Source organism: Zootermopsis nevadensis, unplaced genomic scaffold, assembly GCF_977971745.1.
Source record: "Zootermopsis nevadensis isolate Lab colony 2312 unplaced genomic scaffold, Znev_1.0 Znev_ptg000083l, whole genome shotgun sequence".
NCBI lineage: Eukaryota > Metazoa > Arthropoda > Insecta > Blattodea > Termopsidae > Zootermopsis > Zootermopsis nevadensis.
The window spans coordinates 394,776-415,369 of record NW_028259214.1 but is presented as its reverse complement, the minus strand read 5'-3'; the positions used below and the strand labels follow the sequence as shown (position 1 = coordinate 415,369).

The window sequence follows — 20,594 nt, the reverse complement described above, 5'->3', positions numbered from 1 at the left end:
ACAATTTTGACTTGTACACAGATGGTACCCAGTCTGAATCTCGACCATGGTACAGACTATACTGACCGAGGATGTTTGTGGTTTCCCTCAGTACTCCAGGTGAATAAGTGGGTAATACCTTGAAAGAAACCATTACCACTTCCTCCACAGTCCTTTCAAATTCGCTGATGTCACTATACAGAAAATACACTTGTGCATAATGGCCCACACTATAACAGCTTTCTAGGACTTCTTACAGAAGACGAATTTTCTTAAGATGGCTGTCTTGTGGGTTATTGCACTATGTAGTCTCGTAGAAGTTTACCAACATTTCAGAGGTCCTTGCCACCTCCATCATTAGGGTGATGAAACTACACAGTGCAACAACCCCGAAGATAGCAATCTTCAGACTCACAGCCATGAAAACCTCAAATCCTAATGCGGATTTTCTTGAAACTGAGATTTCTCCAATTAACTGAATAAATTAGCATTATAACACAAGATGAAAATGATGACAAGCTGGGGAAAATGATGATGATAATAATGTCAGTGATAAGCATGGTAAATATAACACCTGACTGAACTTTTAGCAGGGGTCAAGGTCATTTAATAACAGAGTATTTAGATAATACATTTCGAAGGAACAATAAACAGTTTGGGAGACAGATCTATGAAACTGTGTAACACAAATGGATAATTTATGACCTGAAAGTCAACAATGAAAACTACACATGGAATTATGACATGAGAGTTGACAATGACAATGTGAATAGAAACAGTGACAGATGTACTAGAAGGGTACACATACATTTTTTATGGATAATTTATCACCCTCTCTTGATTTATGTAACAATATACATAGCAGTAAAACACGTAGTTGTGGTCCTGCAAAACATATTATTGAACGCGAACACCACAGTATCTTCAAGGAAAGGTATTCAAATTTAAACAGGGTGAAAAATAGACAGGGGTGAGGAGTGATTTGATTGAAGTGTATTAAGAAGAAATGAAGTTAGGTGTCATGTCGCCTGTCTGGAAAGAGCAATAAAGTACAGAATGCTCTGTACTTTAGCAATGTGACACAACCTTTTCTCATAACATACGCAACTTCTCAGAAAGACGAATATTTTTCCAAAAAAAAGACAGTTTCCTAAGCTCATGAATATTTTAAATGCAGCAGGAGAATAAACTTAATTCCTTTGAGTATATACAAAAAGTCATGCCACTGGTACCCCTACAGGGCACTAATATGTTGATAAATAAATAAAAAGGAAAAGGGAGTGTGGATTTTATGAAAGGGGGTGATGATATAAACAGGGGTATCTTTGATAAGTCTTTAGATATTTTTATCTGATTTTGACATTCTGTGGGACAACAAAGAAGGAACAGCTTCTTGGAAAGAACTATCTTAAATATCCAAATTTCAGCAGGAGAGTTAGTAAGAAAAACCATTCCTTAACATGGATGGTTCAATTATAAATGAATCTCTGACAATCTATAATGCCTTACAAACATTTTACACACACAAAATGCTGTTTGTTCGAGTGAATAAACGTTTTAATAACATAATGACTTAGCAGGACTATATAGTTCTTTTCAGTCAACAACAAAACTTGTATGGGACATTCATGTCCTTTGTGGCTCTTGAAGGATAAAGTAATATTTTCATATGAATGTTCCAAAGTAAATAAGTATCTTCAGTCTCTGGATAGGTAAAACATATTCAGAAACAAAGATATTCAGGGTATGCAAAACAATACTAAGGTTGGGATCATCTTAAATCTGGTTATTTCAGACTGAAATAGGTGAAATAGCTGGTAGTGCAAGAATCACTTGCCTAAACATCATCAATTTATGATCCACGAAGTTGTTCATAAACCTGGAACCTAACATTTCAATTCTTGCAAAAGTAATCACAATGAGGATGTGCTGATGAAAACAAAAACCACAATGGCCCTACCACAAGTGAACGTACTGTTTAGTCTGTAGCCCATCACTTCACGTATTAGCACCATGCTCCTACAAAGTACTCAACCCCCATGTCAAATCTGTATTCTGTTACATCTCTAACTGTGTTGTTCTAACGTATTGTTACAGTAATCTGATTGGTCACTAAAGGTAGATACATTTCATCACAAACAGAATCAAAGTTTACAACATAAACATCACATTAATTCCAAATGTGGGGTATAAAAATTATGATATTTAAATTAAACAAGTATGTGTTCCTGATTTTCACTGTGGTGCTCAAATTGTCAGTAACATACAGAAATTAATAGTGAAGAGCACTTTGAATGCCCTCCCCTCCTGCCACTGATACCATGAGTGCAACACATAAGTTGACTGCCATTTTCCGGGGCATAACTCACTACAAATCTATGCACCAAGGGTCTTCTTGTTCCTTTCTCATTACATGTTTCTACTGTACATGAATTCTGAATGATATGCATTACATGCATACAAAAGTATATCTTCCTGGACATATATTGTGTGTTTCAACTAAAGCAGCAATTTTAGTTATTGGATAAGACTTTATTGTACAGTATTTTGTATAAAGAATAACTCAGGCATTGAATTCAAAATTTTCATAAGTAATAATTGGTTCACAGCATACATATCACCTAAAGTGTTTATCTATTTTAAATCCTTCAAGTTTAGAAAATAAATACGGAAATACCTTGCAAGACTTTTTTGACAACTGAGTGCATAGTGAATGGGGAAAGAATATACTGACAAAAATCCATATTCTTTATAAAACATTAACCAACGCAATAAATACCACAAAGTAACAAAATTTTTGAAAACCTGATTTTGTATGACCAACATAACTGATTTTGGTCATACCAAAATAACTTCAAACGAAATGACACTTAAAATCCAAGCAGTTCTGCAGGACTAAAGTATACTGTATTGGCACTACATTTTCTAGCGCAAACCCTCTTTACACTCAATTCAAGCACTAATTTGGTAGACACTTCCAAGTCTGACAAATGCAAATAAAATCCTATCTCATCTTCTAAATATTGTAGGAATTCTATGTAACAATAAACAGGGACATTGTTCTAGTAACATTCCACATCTCTCTGCACTGAAAGAATCAATATTATTCATATGAAAACATATGTATTACAGTTCCATGTGTAAACATTTAACAATATTTGTTATTGCAATTTCACATGTTGATACCGAGTTATCAAATACAAAATGCTACAAACTTGAAGAATACAGTTATGGAAAAATTTCATACAAAGAATGACTACAAAGGGTCCAGACAATATTAACCCTAACAAGGATTTCTAAATAATAATGTGCTGCAGATTCCACAAAGAAGTAGGAAGTACGTTAAATCAGAAAAAATGGATTTGATTACCACCTTATTTATAATTTACTTGGCCTGGTTCTGCATTTTTATTTTTATTTAACAAATGCTATTTTCCATATCTTGAATAGTTGCTGTTCTATATTAATAATCATTACAGATCTGTCACAATACTAATTTCAGTCTGATCTGCAAACAGGTTCAGTATTCAGAAGTGCCATCTGATACAAAATCTCAGTACAGTGCAATAGAATGATATGTAAAATAATTACCAATATTTTATTACCTGCAATTAGCAACACTAAAGTTATGTGAAAATTCCACTGCACAGGAACAATGATTGTAATTTAAAATCATACTACATAACATATGTGAAAAGTAGTGTTGTATGGCACAGTAACAACAATGCACTACTCTTACACAGGAATGTTATCATAAAGAACTGAAATCTTATAAATATATTGAAATCTGTTCTCCAGTTGGCTTCATCTGTTAAACTGAGGAAATTGAAGTACATGAGAAAGTTCAGTCACTGCTGCAAATACCATCAGTTACATAAACCTTACTTACACTGAATCATTACCAATGATTCCATTTGGAAAAGGTTATTTTTTTGGATATGAGCCTAAAATCTTGGTTAAACAGACAACTTACCTAAAAGTCCAAAAATATTTGGATACTTTATCAGTACATCTCTGAAAAGTGTCCTCTACCTTCCCACCTAACGGACATACAATAAAGACCTTCATATTTCAATCTGTACTGTCAAATTAAACAGAATTAAAGATAATATTTTTTGTGTTGTCCCCAAAGATAAAAATGCCATGAATATGTATGATCAATCTAAATGATATTAGCACTTGTTGTAATTCTTTTTACTGTATATCTAATTAATTATGAAGGTTAAAACCACATGAGTAACTTATTTTCAATGTGAACTAAGATTCAGTGCCAAATTTTTATTGTGATATTGACTGAACTGATTGAATATCCTGATAACTGAGCTGCCTCCTTAAATTTTTAGCCAGATATGGGTTTCTTCATAAAGGCAAGAACATTTAGCATAAAAGTATACTATACATTTCATACATTTATACGGCTTACCACTATCATTTACATACCACTATAATATCAATAAAAAATATTAATTCGTTGCAGAATCTTTGTGTAATGTACCAAAAAAAGTCACCAAGTCTAGGTAGAGTATTGAGTGTATAAGATGTCAAGGCATTAATGCTAATATTAAATTACTTTTTAAACAATATGTATTATGCAAGACAACAATATATATGAAAACAGAGATGAAAACATATAAGGGCCCATATACTATATATTACACGATGCACTATAAAAATGTTAAACAGTGCAATATGGAAGAACAAGCACTTGCACTTGTAGGCAAATCCACCAATCCCACTATCTGCATCAATCTCCTACACACATAACCTATGCGCTGGAACAAATGTATCGTCCACTTATAAACCACTGCAAGAAAGTTAAGATGTGTTTATCAGGCCATAAAAAATCAACCTTTCAATTTCCAGCCACATACTGCATACATAAAACATATTATGAAGCAGTCAGACCATAATGACTGAATTTAGTGAATCAGCATCACATATCTTAGGTTAAGTTTGAAACCACATATGCATTTTGAAGATGGGTACATTTACAGTTTGGAATTTTAGGAAACCATACTGAAGGGAGTATTAGATTGGCAAGAGTAAAAGAACATAGCCATTCCACATTCAGGAATGAACCTGGATATGCAAGTACTTGCAAAGATAACACCTAGGTATCAATCTGAGGTAGGCTGTATAATTTCCACTCACCTATGGAATAAACTGTTAGCTTTTTGCCCCTAGCAACACAGAAATCGCAATTTTTGTCTTACTTACTTTAATATTCTCTTTAAAACTTAAATGAGATGTGAAATCCAAAATGTAAGTTATTTCTTTCAAATAAATATGCATTCTTAATTTAAAGCAATGACAAATCCCACATAAATGTTAAAAAGTTTGTTCCTATCTTTTATTACCTTGTCTGAGATTTTAAAATATGAGTTTGTATACAAAATCCTCATGTTCAATCCTGCATTGAATATATCAGGGTTTCTCAATTAAGAGATAAGGACTTTAATTCTCTCAAAAGCAGACACACACACACTCCATAAGCAGGAGATAACACTTCTTGGTGAGGAAAGTGGATCTGCAAATACTGGTATCCTTTAATAGCTAGGAGTTTCAAAACAGTGACTCCAAAATCAAACATATGTTTCCAAGTAAACTACAAAATCATCCATCATATTAATTTTAAGTGTAGTTTAACTTACTACACACAATCAGTGATGAAAGATAAGGTACAGTAACTCACAAATGAGCTCTAGTTTGGTGCGTAGTTGTTGATACAAAGTGATGTCATCTTGGCATGTTAGTCTGTATTACTAAGCAAAGTATGTCCATCCCTCTTGCACCATAGAGAATCGGTAATGCTCATTTATCATCAAAGCCTGTCACAGGAAGTAATGTGGTGGGCGAACAGTGAATCCCATATGTGGGTGTCGTGGTGGAAACTGTGATCCCATGAGTCTCTGCTGTTGCTGTAGTGCTGCCAATCCTCCCCCACGTGGGTCGCCGGGGTACATTGCATATGTAGGTAGCATGTGTGGTCCCTGTCAGATAGAAGTTCATTAGACATCAGAACAAAACCCACAAATATAAAACATATCTTGGATGTAACAGCTATTATCACATCCAACAAATTATGAAAAAAACATTCAGGTTTGTATCAATGATGAAATATTGAAACTATTGCACAGTTCAGAATGCACCTACTGAACTAATGTTTTCCTAGCCTACTTAAAAATAGTGGAAACTTAAGTTTTTTCATTAAATTTAGGACTTGGTGGTGGTGGGGGGGGGGGGGGGGGGGCAGGCAAGAAGAAAACCCAGATTGATAATAAAACAATTCTTATGATTCATGTTACTGTTAAAATACAGAAGATGTAAATGGTAGACAGCTGAGGTATAGCTTTCCTATCCAGAAAAATAACTTTCTTATCAAATGTTGCTGCCAACCAAAACTTTTGATCAGTAAATTTTAAATGATTCTGCATCTATGTTGTTTGACTAGATGTTAATGTTATACTTTCTCTGTAAAAGGAATATGGTTGTACATGATACAAACTTTCATAGAGAATATTATCACGTCTAATCACATTTTACACAACTCATATTTATGCAGTTAAATACACCTGAATACTGACAGGAAGGACTACTTTCTGAAACTATAAGATGGTTACTGAATTTTACTGCAGTAATTCCTACACTACAGTATAGCTTCCTTACAACCATGTCTCATGAACTATGGTTAACAAAATATAAGTACACATTCATCTTGCTATAACTGAATCTCATATCACTACAATTACAATTTAAACCCTTTTATATTTCTTTCATATCTTTGTGAATGCAATTTTGTTGTTACTGTCTTTCCCAAATATTCAACATTTGCCACATCTTCAAAGGACTTTTTTTTGTTACCTTCATACTATGATTTTTCCCAGTAGTCTGGTGAAGAGACAGAAGACGTATTTCATCTATTCTACAACATCCTTACCATCATCTACTAAAGCAAGTGTTTTTCTTTATGATATTTATATGCTCACTCAATAAATTAAAATTATCAGCATAGACCAGAAGTTGATGTGTCCCACCAAATTAAAGACCATATTTGTTTGCTGGTACCCTCTTCATGATATACTTTTGTTCTGTTTCAAACTCATTAATTTTATCTTTAAAATATTTTCTTTATTTTTCTGAACATTTTAACATTGTTCATACAATATCTGTTCATGTGCTTGGATTTTGCAACCACAACAATCTAGCCTGTTTCCTTCAATGTAATGATCTTGAACATTACTCCTGCTTTATAAACATCATCCCTCATAGTAGGAGACTAGTTTTCAGATGCATATATGAGAGAAATATTATTTTATAGACCTGTACAGTGTGTCCGTAAAATAATGTTGGGGTAACAGACAGTCATAGTTTTGGAACAAAGCATGATAGAGACATGAAATAAACTTCAAAATAAAGAGAAACTCTCCAAGAATCTTACCTGTTCAGTAGATTTCGATATGCGCTCCTTTAGTTGCCCTGCAGACATCAAGACGATACTCAAGATCTTGCCATACACAACCGAGAACATCCGGTGTGATAGATGAAACAGCTTCAGTGATCCGTTCTTTCAAATGGTCCAAATTTGTTATTTGGACAGAGAACACTTGTTGCTTCACATAACTCCAGAAATAAAAATCCATAGGGGTAAGATCTGGAGAGCGTGGAGGCCGGGATGTCCACCCTCCTCGTCCGACCCATCGCTGAGGAAATGTTTGGTTTGGGTAATCCCGCACGAATGTGGAGGCGCGCCATCTAACTGGAGAATGAACTTCTCCGGTATTTGGGGCACTGCATACCCTTCTAACATATCCAGGAAGTTCTTTCCCGTCACAGTTTGTTCAGCAAAAAAGAAGGGGCCAATGACTCCGTCTCGTCCAATTGCGCACCACACATTAACTTTTGGGCTATCACATTGATGTTCTACGACATATGGAGGTTCATTACCCCATATTCTAACATTATGCCGATGGACTTGTCCCGAAACATGAAACATAGCCTCATCACTGAACATAAACTTGTCTAAAAATTCCCCATCATGATCTAACCTATCCAGAATGTCTGTAGCAAATTCAAATCATTTAATTTTGTCCTGTGGATAAATTTTATGTAACATCTGAATTGCAGTGCCCCAAATACTGGAGAATTTCATTCTCCAGTTAGATGAAGCTCCTCCACATTTTGCCACATTCGTGCGGGATTACCTAACCAAAAATTTCCTCTGCGATGGGTCAGACGAGGAGGGTGGATAGCCTGGCCTCCACGTTCTCCAGATCTTACCCCCTATGGATTTTTATTTGTGGAGTTGTGTGAAGCAACAAGTGTTCTCTGTCCAAATAATAAATTTGGACCATTTGAAAGAACGGATCACTGAAGCTGTTTCATCTATCACACCGGATGTTCTCGGTCGTGTATGGCAAGATCTTGAGTATCGTCTTGATGTCTGCAGGGCAACTAAAGGAACGCATATCGAAATCTACTGAACAGGTAAGATTCTTGGAGAGTTTCTCTTTATTTTGAAGTTTATTTCATATCTCTATCATGCTTTGTTCCAAAACTATGACTGTCTGTTACCCCAACATTATTTTATGGACACACTGTATTTTGGAAAGCAAGTCAGATAATAAGAGATTCTGAACAGATGCATTTCCTGGATTCATTCTTCTTTAAATTCCATTATTAACCTACTTTTTTTCTACTTTTGTTATGAGACAGTTATATTCCAAAATATTTTCAAATGATCAGTTGCTTGTAGTTATATTATGTATGTGTTTCAAACTTGTTGCATACATACATATGCATTTATATTTACATCTAGACCAGTTTCTTTTCCCCTCCTCTAAATTAATTTGTCATTTATGTTAATTATTCTAACCTAACAAATTAATGCCACCAATAAAATTAGTACCTGGTTTAGGCAATTCATATCAACTTACTTTTACACTCTAAAAACAGCACTCAAAATAAATCAGAATCTTTACCAGTGGCAAAGTGACACGAAGAATATGGGTAGTTATAATATTATTCTTTTAAACAAAGCAATTTATGAATTCCATTACAAAAATCTACTCTCTGAACAATGGCTGCTTACAGGAATTAGTCAACTTTAAACAAAAACTACAGTTTTTAATTCTCAAACAAAGTATCAGACTATAAGATGACATTTTTATGAAATGATGTGCCATCACTATACATGGTATGGCCTTCAAACACTTCAGTAGCTTTCAGCCAAGTATAGACGAGTAGTGTAAGGAGTGGTTGCATATGTATTAGTGTTTTTCCATTTCCTCTCTGTTTCTGTGAAAGTTTGTTGGTCTGAGAGACCAACACTTTGAATATCATAAAATATGGCATTTCCAGCAGTGAATCAGGAACTGAAGATTTGAATCACAGCAAGGATTCAGTATCTCTCAGCAATATTGGGGACAAAGAGTGTTTTGATAAGCATCATGAAGAACCAGAAATTTTGTTAGAAAGAATTACTTTTGTTGAGAATTAGAACAGCCTAACAAATCAAAACACACTCCCCATCAAAATATAATTTGAGGTTTGCCAGTGTTATCAGCCACTGTTAAATGATTAAAGAATGCTCCACCAAAAGGAAAAGAATATTGGAACTTGTTTGACACACAAACAAATTAAATAACTAAGTAACTAGATGGCTAACAGAAACTAAAGGTTCATCACCAAGACAACCAAAGCCCTCCACTGTTCCCTGTCCTGGGCCAACCAAATCCAGTCACCTTCAACTCCTATCTCCCATAGATCACGCTTGATATTATCCTCCCATCTATGTCTAGGTCTCCCTAGTGGTCTCTTCCCTTCAGGCTCCCCAACCAATACCTGGCGCACACCTTTTGCCCCATCCATGTGTGCCACATGCCCTGTCCATCTCACTCTTCTTTACTTAATCACCCTGACGATGTTGGGGGAGAAGTAGAAATTTTTAAGTTCATCATTTTGCAGTTTTCTCCACGCCCCATCCTCTTCTTTCCTAGGCCCAAATATCATCCTCAACACCCCATTCTTAACAAAATTGTAAAATGGACTAATGTGAAATTAGCAGTCCATATGAGAGAAGGTATATGGTCTTCAAAAGAGAACAAAAATCTGTTAAATCACCACTCTCAGGTACATTCACTACTGAAAATTTCAAAACTACTAGTATCAGCTTCACCACTCTGTCAGTCTGACTCTCTGCATGTAACAATTCAAAAACCAATAAACAGATTTTCATGACATTTCATATTAGGTAGTTTTATCAAAATTTGTTGGTACATTCTAATTTTGGTTGAAATTAGACCAGAACATGGATTTCACATTAAGACCTTCTGCACATGGAAGTAAATGAGTTGGGAATCCCCAGGCAGTTTCACAATGATAATTAATAACAATGGTGATAATGACTATGACAATGAAAACAGGAATAGTTCACATATAAATATTCCAATACCACAGGATATGTTAAATGTAATAAAAACTATGCAAGTGTAAGAACATGCATACATTCATACTAGTACTTGAAAATTGCAGTTTACTATCAAATACAATATGGCAGAACCCATGCTACTATGATGGCATGGGTAACAACAAACTGCAGACATTCTACACATACAAGAAACATTAGCCCCAAAGAAACATTTAGAAAACTACTGTACCATTACAATCTGCTAATGACATAAAATACCAGTTTTCATTCCAGAGTGTCTCGAAAATACAACACAAGGAGCATATATAATTTTAGGTTATTAAAAATAACTGGTTAGAAATACGTGATAAGATTGAATAATAACCTGAATCTCTCAAAGCAAAAACTGTGCATACTTTGAGATTAATTTCACACATTTCTTGGAATAGTTTTCAAAAACAGAGTTCTGCGGCCTGCTTCTACCTACCTGCCTAGCTATATACAATGGATTCCGGTTAATTGGGACACATCAGGAACACTTTGGCCCAATCAAGTGGCTTCCCCAATTATGTGGAGTTCCACGTAAAAAGTTAAAAAGGTCTGTTCTTTAATATTCATCCCAAATAAACGACTGCCCTGATTAATCAATGGCCCAATTAACCAGAAATTACTGTATACAAAACTAAAATTTTGTTAATTATAAACATAAAAATGTATGTTAGCATGATTCATGTCAATTGTGTGGGTAAAATAAATACTAACAATCAAGTAAATGCAATATCAATACAATCACACACCTCAAAACAAAATTTTAAATAATATAAATGTAATTAATTTCATAACTATGTAATATAAGAAATCTAAAATTTAATTCATAAAATGGGAATGATTATGTAACCAAATGACTGACTTAATGTTTATGTTTTGGAACATTTAGTTTTTGCAAGAGTTAAAAAAGCACAAAGTGGAAATGTGTGACTGTAAATTTTAAACTCTAAAATTAATGTTCTTGGTGGAATCAGTCATAATTATGTGAACTTGTGTTTCACTTTCAGAATATGCTTCATCCTATTCTGAACTTCACTGTCTTGCCTAAAAATTATAATAGCAGACAGTATCTAACAAGATCAGTTACCAATGGCAGATTTCATTAACATTTCTTCATCACAGAATCTCTCTACATTTGATTTTCCATGAGTTTTTACAAAATAGCATTTTAAATGATAACGCTGCCTATGCAGGGTGTCCATGATGCACATTCAGGGGAGGTCATTATAAGTATCAATACTGGCAAATTTACTGTGCATTGTTTTACATTTGTTATTAATGTTGTAACTTATTACAGTAACTGCTCAAGTACCAACCACCTTCTTTTAGGCAAACTCTCAATCTCTATAAAACAGAACTACTTGCTCTGCACAGAATGGTGTAATCATTTCTGATCTGCATAGCACAATTGAAGATGAAACCAGTTAATTCTGCAAATATTATGATTTCTTTTCATAAGGCTTTTCATATGCTGCCCAAAGGCACCATATCCAGCAACCTCAGTGGCCAGATTTGTGATCCTCCCTGGCTGACCCAGTGACCTTCAAAGCACTGGTTCAAAAACTATATAACACAACTTGAAAAGTGTGCTGGAGCACCAATGTGCTGAAAGCACACACTCTTACATCAAGCAGCACACCTTCCAGCAGTTCTTGTAGAGAGTCTTCAAGGGAGCATAGGTACGTGAGATTTCTGGCTCTCAATGGCAGTGAGTTTGAAGGTGGGTTGTTGTAACTGTAGTCTGGTAGAAGCTTACTGATGTTTCAAAAGTGATTGCTGCCCCCATTATCATGGCACAACAACTGAGACAACAGCCATCTTCAAGCTTCAGTACATCTCTGCAGTTAGGTTCTGTTCAAACACTGGTCCAATAAGTTCACAAGTGAGAATATCTATGGTTCATTATACCATCCCTCAAGAATACTGCCTCACAAGAGACAAGGAATTAACATTTCCTTTTGAATAATCTTCAAAACTCCATATGTGCAGGACAATCTTCAAGTTGAAGGGCTTGAACAATCTGCTGATGAAATAGATAATAACCAAGAAAGTTAAGAGTTCTCCTCATTTGCAGTTTGTGGATTTACAGAGACATTCAACAAACACTGGTGGCTTGACCATCAGGGTGTGTCCTCTCCCACATTAACTGTTTGCTGAACTGGATGCTAAAGGCATTGCTTTGGAAAGTTACCTTTCTTCCTAACACCTGTGAAAGCATCTAAAGGTGTATGTCAATTTTGGAATCATCTCTTATATTGTCAGACAGCTGCTGCAGCATTCTCACTGCAGAATCCATAAAGTAAATGAATATCTATCCACATATCCTTTGTTAGTATACGTGCATACTTTAAAAACTTCAGTAGAACACACAACACATTACACCAATCTAGCTCTAGTTATTCATCAAATAAACATGTGTTGTCTTCTCAATAGTGTTGTCTATCTGCTCATTGTTATCTTCCCCATTTAAAAATTCTTGCCTCAGTAAATTCAAATGTCCTTAACTCCATTACTTAGAACAGCAAAAATGAATACTCTTTGTTTTCAACGTGTGATGGTCTCCACCGAATGCAGGTGAAGTACTTCTCTGCATTATGAGATGTGCTGTGTCATTAGTACATACATCAGAAGCAGAAAAGAAATTTGGCACTGGTAAAACTACAAAATATATAACCCAAGAACTTTTCAGCAGCACAAATTATACTTTCAACAGACAGAAACATTTCAAATCATTTTTCAGAAAATTTTTTATAACATTGGAACAGCGCAGTTTTTAAATACAAAGCATGAGAGTTAACCACTTGACCACAACGTTTGGCAACATTGGCCAAAATTACTATCATGTCTGTGAGAAATTGCTATTTATGTATTTAAACCGATAAGCCAAAAGGTCCTGTTCACCAACATATCACATTTCAAGAGTGTATATTTAATGTGTGCTTTTATTATTAATGGAGGATGAAGTGGATGGGACATTTGGAACACGTGGGTGAGGGGAGGGGTTACAAGGTACTGGTTGGGAGGCCAGAAGGGAGCTGGGAAGACCCAGGCAGAGGTGGGAGAATAACATTCAGATGGACCTTAGGGAGATAAGAATCGATGGAGTAAACTGGATGCAACTAACTCGTGATAAGAAACCGGTCATGGGTTTTTGTAAACATGGTGTTGACCTACAGCTTCCACAAAGAATGTGGGCTATTCTTTGGGAAGCCAGATACAACCAACTTTTTAAAGAATAACCTGCACCATAGAGTGAGTTTCTAAGATAGCCTAAAGAAAGACAGATAAAGATGCTAAATGGGGAAGATAGGTAAAGAAAACATAACTATAATATTTGGTAAGGTAGAAGAAATTAAGAAGAGGTATAATTTGGGCAATGCTTGCTACCATGCAGTTCAGCTACTTTTGTTTTCCTGTCTACTGTCTAAAACATAAAGATTAAAATACACAAAATGTTAATTTTACCAGTTGTTCTACATGGATGTGAAGCTTGGTCCCTCATATTTAGGGAATAACACTGATTAAGGGTGTTTGACAACAGGGTTCTCAGGAGAATATTTAAACCCATGAGAAATAAAATAGAAAAAGGCAAGAGAAAATTGCATTAGGAGGAGCTCCATTACTTATACTCTTTACTAACTACTTGGATCATCAAATTAAGGGGGTTGAGCTGGGAATGGCATGTAGTATGTATGGGGAGATACATAACTGGTTTGAAAGAATAAAGGTAAGAACCACTTGGAAGATCTAGGCATAGATAGGAGGATAATATTCAAATAAAGTTCAGGAAAACAAAGCATCAGGGTGTGGATTACATTCTTTTGATTCAGGATAGATACAGACTGGTGGTGGGATCTTGTGAACATGGTATTGAAACTTCAGATTCCATAAAAAGTGAGAAATTTCATGACTGGCTGAGCACACTATCAGCTTCTCAAGAAAGACTTTGCTTCAAACAGTTAGTTAGTTGGTTGGTTGGTTGGTTAATCAATTAGTTAATTATTTAGTTACATAAAACAAAATAATAAAATTTTAGAGATTAAAGATTAATACAAAATTTGAGCAAATGTAATAGAAAAATATATTTTATATACGTATCAGGCAGAAAATATAAGCAGTATAAAGTCAGATGCCATATGTCAACCCTTTAAATGCTGCACATAAGACATCTTGGTTATATATCATACTAGAATAATCAAGCACCAGAGAAAATAAGTAAAATAAACTTCTCCTCTTACATCTTCATAGCTTTTCAGCAATATAAATTATGTCACCATGAAAACATACTGGCAGAAAAAGATGATTTAAATAAAACCAGCATTAAGAAGTTTAGAGTATTACACAAAAGAGGAGGAATAACAGAACTCAAAATGTAAATGTACAGTCATAATTAGGATTAGAGGTTCTCACTGCAGTGAGTACAAAGACCACCATCTTCAGGACTCACTATGGAGGTAGCAAGGACCTCTGAAACATTGGTAGACTTCTACCAGACTACATGGTGCTATAACCCAGAAGACAGCCATCTTCATTAAGAAAATAAAAAATACTGTGTCATAACTAAAATTTTACCAATATGAAGATGCAGAAATATGCGGGTCTTCTGGACCAAAATGACTGTATACTTATATGTGTTGCCTTGAAAGCTACAAACTTTATCTAAGCTAAAACATCTGTCACATTATTATTTCATATAGTAACACACAAATATAATTCTAAAAAGTGTCAGTACCCTCACACTGACTGGCTACAGAACAATCGTAACTCTAGCAAATGGCATGATGAATTATAGAGTGAAAACCTATGACTGATAAAAGATAATGGGGACCACTGGCTGCTGGGTAACCGTTATGAGTAAGTTCGGAGGGATCACATTAAGATTCTGTTCATTAGCAACATTATCATTAAGATAAGAGTTTGGTGAAGTACCTCCAAACACTGGAACTCCAGTATTGCCAATATCAAGATTAACAATATCAAAAAACAGAGATGAATTTCTATCTTTAACCCCATTGGTATATATGCTAACTTGACAGCCTGGTTTGGATTTTTGAAACGACTGTGCCAACACTAGTAATTTTAAATTGGCCCTGTAATAAAGGTACAATACAGTTGTCACTTGTACCAACAATTCCAGTCTGCAAGGAAACACTACCAAAAGAGTTCATCTTATCCTGCCTGCAACATTGGTCTCAGATACATATGCTGGACTGTTCAAAAGAATAATGCAAGAAACACCATCAACTTGTCATGATAAAGTTTTACAGTTTGCATTAATCCCCCACCCCACTACTCTACCAGTACTGGCTCTGCCAACAAGTATCAATGGAGAGAGAAAGTCAAAATTACCAGTAGTTGATGTCGTCAAACTAGCCGAAGCCGTAGTAGAAGGCTGAGAGGAAGTGTACCCTGAAACCTGGAACACATGCACCAATGTACCAAAATTTAAAAAAAAGATAAATAAATAAAAAGAAAAAGAAACTAATGTGCTAATTATAAAGTAAATTGTATCATTACCAACAAAAGATATAATATACTTGCACATGCATTAAATTAATGCACAGTTTGAAGAGTAGTCAGTATGTTCATAGATTCAAAGCTGTGGTCTTATGGCAGAACTGGACTCGAGGAACATTATGTTATGTACAAACCAAAACACAAAAACTTCCATGCCAAATGGCAAGTAATATTGCATATGAGGCATTCAAAAAATGTCTTCAATCTAGAAATCTTCTTTAAGTGGAGCCATATAAGTCGAAGTGTACAATATATCAAAAATAGTAAAGGAGTCCCTGCACATAAGTACCAAAAGTTAAGGCATGTAGGAGGAATGGTAATAAAGCTACATTCAGTCTTAACTTAAAAATTCAATGGAGGGAAGGGAACAGTTTAATGCTCTAGTGCAGCGTATCTCAACTGGGGTTCCGCGGAACTATGGGGTTCCACGAGAAATAGTGATGAATAGGCTAATCATATGTAAATGTATTTTTGAGTCATTTTTGTGTTTAATTTCATATTCGTCATTTTACTATACACATACATCATATTCTTGGAAAATTCTTGGGTATTATAATAAAGTCTTCAATCTGTTATATCATTTAGAAGTATAATAATCATAGGAAATATATTTAGCGATATCCATACGGCGCCAGTGTGAAACCACCTTTAGTGGTCAGTGTACAGGAGCTGTATGTGGCGGATTCACGTATCATCAAGTGACTCAGTCAAGTACAGGACGCATGCATGGTCGCCATCAGTCCTGTCTGTGCTTTCTGGCGTGCAGGTACAGCCCCTCATTCACCCAGGTTATTTAGTAAATTTTACCCATCATTTAGGGATGTTATCTGGTTATATGAATTTTAAAAATTTAAGTATGTTTATGATTATTTTTGTTAATTTATGAGAAATTTGTGTGTGTGTTCTCTCTCTCTGTCTTCCAAAATTAATTCTTCTGTTTGCCTTTATTTGCTTCAGTTTTTTTTTTGTTTAAATTTTATTTATCAATTTATTTATCTTCTTTTTTACATTTTTTATTTAATTTTTTTATTTTAGAGAAATGTCTGACCGTGCAATGTGGCGATTTTTGAAGAGGAAACATCCAGACAATTCTGAAGAGGCTAGTGATGAAGAATTGCAATCTCCTGACAAATTTCACTGCACTAGTGCACAAAAAAGGTTTGTCTTTACAATGAAAGTTGCTTATCAATGGGCTTTACATGGACTGGTGATCCAGGTTGTCCTATTCCATTGTGCCTCATCTGTGGCAAACAATTTTCAAATGCAGCAATGGCTCCAGCAAAATTGAAAAGACACTTCACGACAAATCACAGTCATATGAAAAATAAAAGTGCTGATTATTTTATAATGCTATTGGAATCTAAAAATAAACAGAGTACAGCTTAATAAATTCAGTGTCAGTTAAAAGGCTCAAGAAGCAAGTTATTTGGTAGCAGAAATTATTGCACAGAAAAGGAAAAGTCACACAGTTGGTGAGAACCTAATAATGCCAGCATGTAAAATTATAGTGGGTAAAATGCTGGGACAAGATGAGGTACGAGAAATTGAAAATGTTCCACTTTCAAACAGTACAATAAGTCGACGTATCGATGACATGTCACATGATGCTGAAGAGGTTTTGTGTAATAAACTGAAAAATAGCAGTTTTTCTATCCAGGTTGATGGGTCAACATATTTTACCAATAAATGTCACATTGTAGCTTTTGTAAGATTTTTCAATGAGGGTGAAATTCAAGAAAACTTTTTCTGTTGCAAAGAATTGTCTGAGACAAGCAAAGGAATAGATATATTCAATGTTTTGTCCCCATATCTGGAAACAAAAGATTCTCCTGGAAAAACTGTGTTGGCATCTGTATTGACGGTGCCCCATCCATGGTTGGCTCCATAAGAGGTTTTGTTTCTCACGTAAAACAAGAAAATGCTGATGTTGAATCAACACACTGCTTTCTTCACAGAGAGGTGCTGATTTCAATACCTCTTGGAGATGAATTGAAAAAATGGTTAACTTTATTAAACAAAGACCAGTTCACTCCACACTGGTTAAAAAGCTGTGTGGAAACCTGTACAAAGAGCACATAAATCTCTTGCTACATGCAGAAATCTGGTGGCTGAGTAGAGGAAGAATTCTAAATAGGGTGTTTGAGCTAAAAGATGAATTGCAGGAATACTTTCAAAAAAGCAATAAGCAACATTTTGCCAAGTGCACTGAAGATGAAAAATGGTTGCAGAGACTAGCCTACTTAACAGACATTTTGCATCACATGAATCAGCTGAACAAGTCACTGCAAGGCCCTGGAGAAATTATATTAACTTCAAGTGACAAGATTCTTGGATTTAAAAGAAGACTGAATCTTTGGAAAAATCATGTTGCAAAAGGGAATCTTGAGATGTTTCAATTACTGGTGGGGCTTAAAAGTAAAGAAGGATATCAGCAAATTTCAAGTCTTATTAAATCCCACCTGGAAGAACTGTTGATCAAAATCAAACATTATTTTCCTTCCCTTTCAACACAAGTGTATGATTGGGTGAGGGATCCATACTCTGAATCTTCTGCTCATCCTGAGAACTTGACTTTAAGAGAAGAGGAAGAACTTTGTGGGCTGCAATCTGATCATACACTCAAGATGAGATTTACTGACCTATCCCTGGACAAGTTCTGGATTTCTGTGAAAGAAGAGCATCGTGCCATTCATAGGAAAGCAATAAATATATTTCTGCAGTTCTCAACCTCTTACATGTGTGAGCAAGCTTTATCTTATTTAACAAGTATCAACAACAAAGACAGAAATCGTCTCCTTTCAGTTGAAGATGAAATCCTCGTCTGTTTATCCAAAGGTTGACCCCGAATTAAGTATTTGTGTACCAAAAGACAAGCACAGGTTTCACATTAGAAAAGTAAATTTTATTATCTAAATTGGCTTCAAAAATATCTTTCCTTGAGACATATTTGTTCATATGACATTTTACCTTGATTTATCTTATGCCTTTTCAACACTGTCAATAAACAATTAAGTTATTGTAGTAGTTATTATCTGTTTTCATTCTGTTTATATGTGTTATATAAGATATTGGTTTATATATATATATATATATATATATATATATATACACACACACACACAGATATGGGGTTAATTTTTTGTGTGAATGAAAACCTCCATATGAGGTCTCTTGAACAGGCAGTTTGACCTCAGTTTTTTTGTATTGTCAATAAACTTGAGAAAAACGGAAGTTATTTTTTGCTTAAACCAGTTATCAGAACAAATATATGATGTTTCCCTCATGAACTTTAAGTTTATAAAAGAGAAATAAAGATATTAATAATGATATATAATAATTTTTATGTAGGGGTTCCCTGAGACATGAATATTATTTCAAGGGTTCTGCAAGGGTTAAAAGGTTGAGAAACGCTGCTCTAGTGACTTAAAGTCCAAGAAAAGATCCCCTGTCCTATTGGGTCCCAGAGCCAGTCCATAATTAAGACTGGTCATCCAGTGTGTGCAGGCAGTAATACAGAGTGCGGCAGAGCATGTTTTTCAAATAACAATAACTCAATTGATTTTCGAGTTAAAAAATTTTTAATTACACAAAAAGAAAGGTTTTAATATGCAGTTTTTGTTGAAAGTTTTGAATTACTTCCGAAAAATAACGCCCTTCCTTCTGCACGTACTCTTGCAGCCTCTCCTCGAAATTCTGCATTGCTCTTCCCAACATTTCTTCCCCCACAGTAGCGATTTCCTGGCAAATGGAATCTTTCAGTTCCTGGATGGTGCGTGGTTTGTTTCTGTAGACCTTTGATTTGAGGTAACCCCACAAAATAGTCACATACGGACAGGTCAGAGGAGCAAGGCGGCCACGGATTCACCACTTTTGATATAATTTTCAACGACAAACGCCCAATGCTCGCAGGTCCACGGTGCCATGGCTACTGTAACAGCATCATTTAAGCTGTCTACTAGCAAGGGGGCAGAAATCCCCCACCCTCCTCCTTGCCAAGTACTAGCCATTTGAAAAACATGCATTTCCTCTGCTGCACCCTTTATTACTGATGGAGCTACCCGGAATCCAAGAAAACAAACATATTGCATATATGTGTATTCATGAAGTCCTGAAGTATTTGACGACTTATTATCTCAAATACATTGTAGCTGGTGGCCATTAAAAGGTGCATCTCATTTACACATAATGCCTCTCTGCTGTGTATATGCAACCATTTCCCAAAAAGAAAAATTTCAGTAGATGTTGAGGAAATCAATACAAGGGCTCATACAGACAGAACTCTAAGCAAGAAAAATATCTTATGGGCACAACTTATCATATCTTTCAACTGACAAGATTGTGTTGCCACACATCACTGGTCTTACAAGATACACATATACTGTAATACACTCTGTCAGTGACAATATATAATATATGCTACTGCTACCCATTAGTGTCCATGTAGACTACTTGATATCACACCAACAGGATATGGTATAAAGAATGCCTTTGAAACTTTTGCAAACACATTTCCAATCTTATCATTTATAACTACAGTCCTTAACAGAAATGGCTCACTTATGATCCCTAATAGTTCACAGGGTAATTTTAGAGTCTTGATCAGCTGGTGGAAATGGTGATTGAAATACAGAAGCTTGGATAACAA

General features: G+C 35.1%; 1 protein-coding gene and 1 long non-coding RNA gene across 6 annotated transcripts in view; one reads left to right on the top strand and one right to left on the bottom strand.

Moving 5' to 3' along the window:
- Positions 1 to 558: 558 nt before the first annotated feature.
- Positions 559 to 20,594, bottom strand: part of LOC147870913 (uncharacterized) — a 49,972-nt gene continuing 29,936 nt past the window's right edge. For 2 of the 5 annotated variants that reach the window (XM_087341642.1, XM_087341643.1), the window contains exons 6-7: positions 15,782 to 15,848; positions 559 to 5,969 (exon numbers count right to left, since the gene is read on the bottom strand). In XM_087341642.1, coding sequence (XP_087197768.1) covers positions 5,791 to 5,969; positions 15,782 to 15,848 — 246 coding nt within the window. In that variant the 3' untranslated portion in view covers positions 559 to 5,790. Of the gene's footprint in view, positions 5,970 to 9,819; positions 9,971 to 15,781; positions 15,849 to 20,594 lie in introns of all 5 variants that reach the window. The other 3 variants (XR_015533016.1, XR_015533015.1, XM_087341644.1) reach the window with 3 other exon arrangements.
- Positions 11,355 to 18,966, top strand: LOC147870914 (uncharacterized). Its single transcript, XR_015533020.1, has 2 exons — positions 11,355 to 12,111; positions 16,985 to 18,966. It is a non-coding gene; the product is annotated as an uncharacterized LOC147870914 (long non-coding RNA).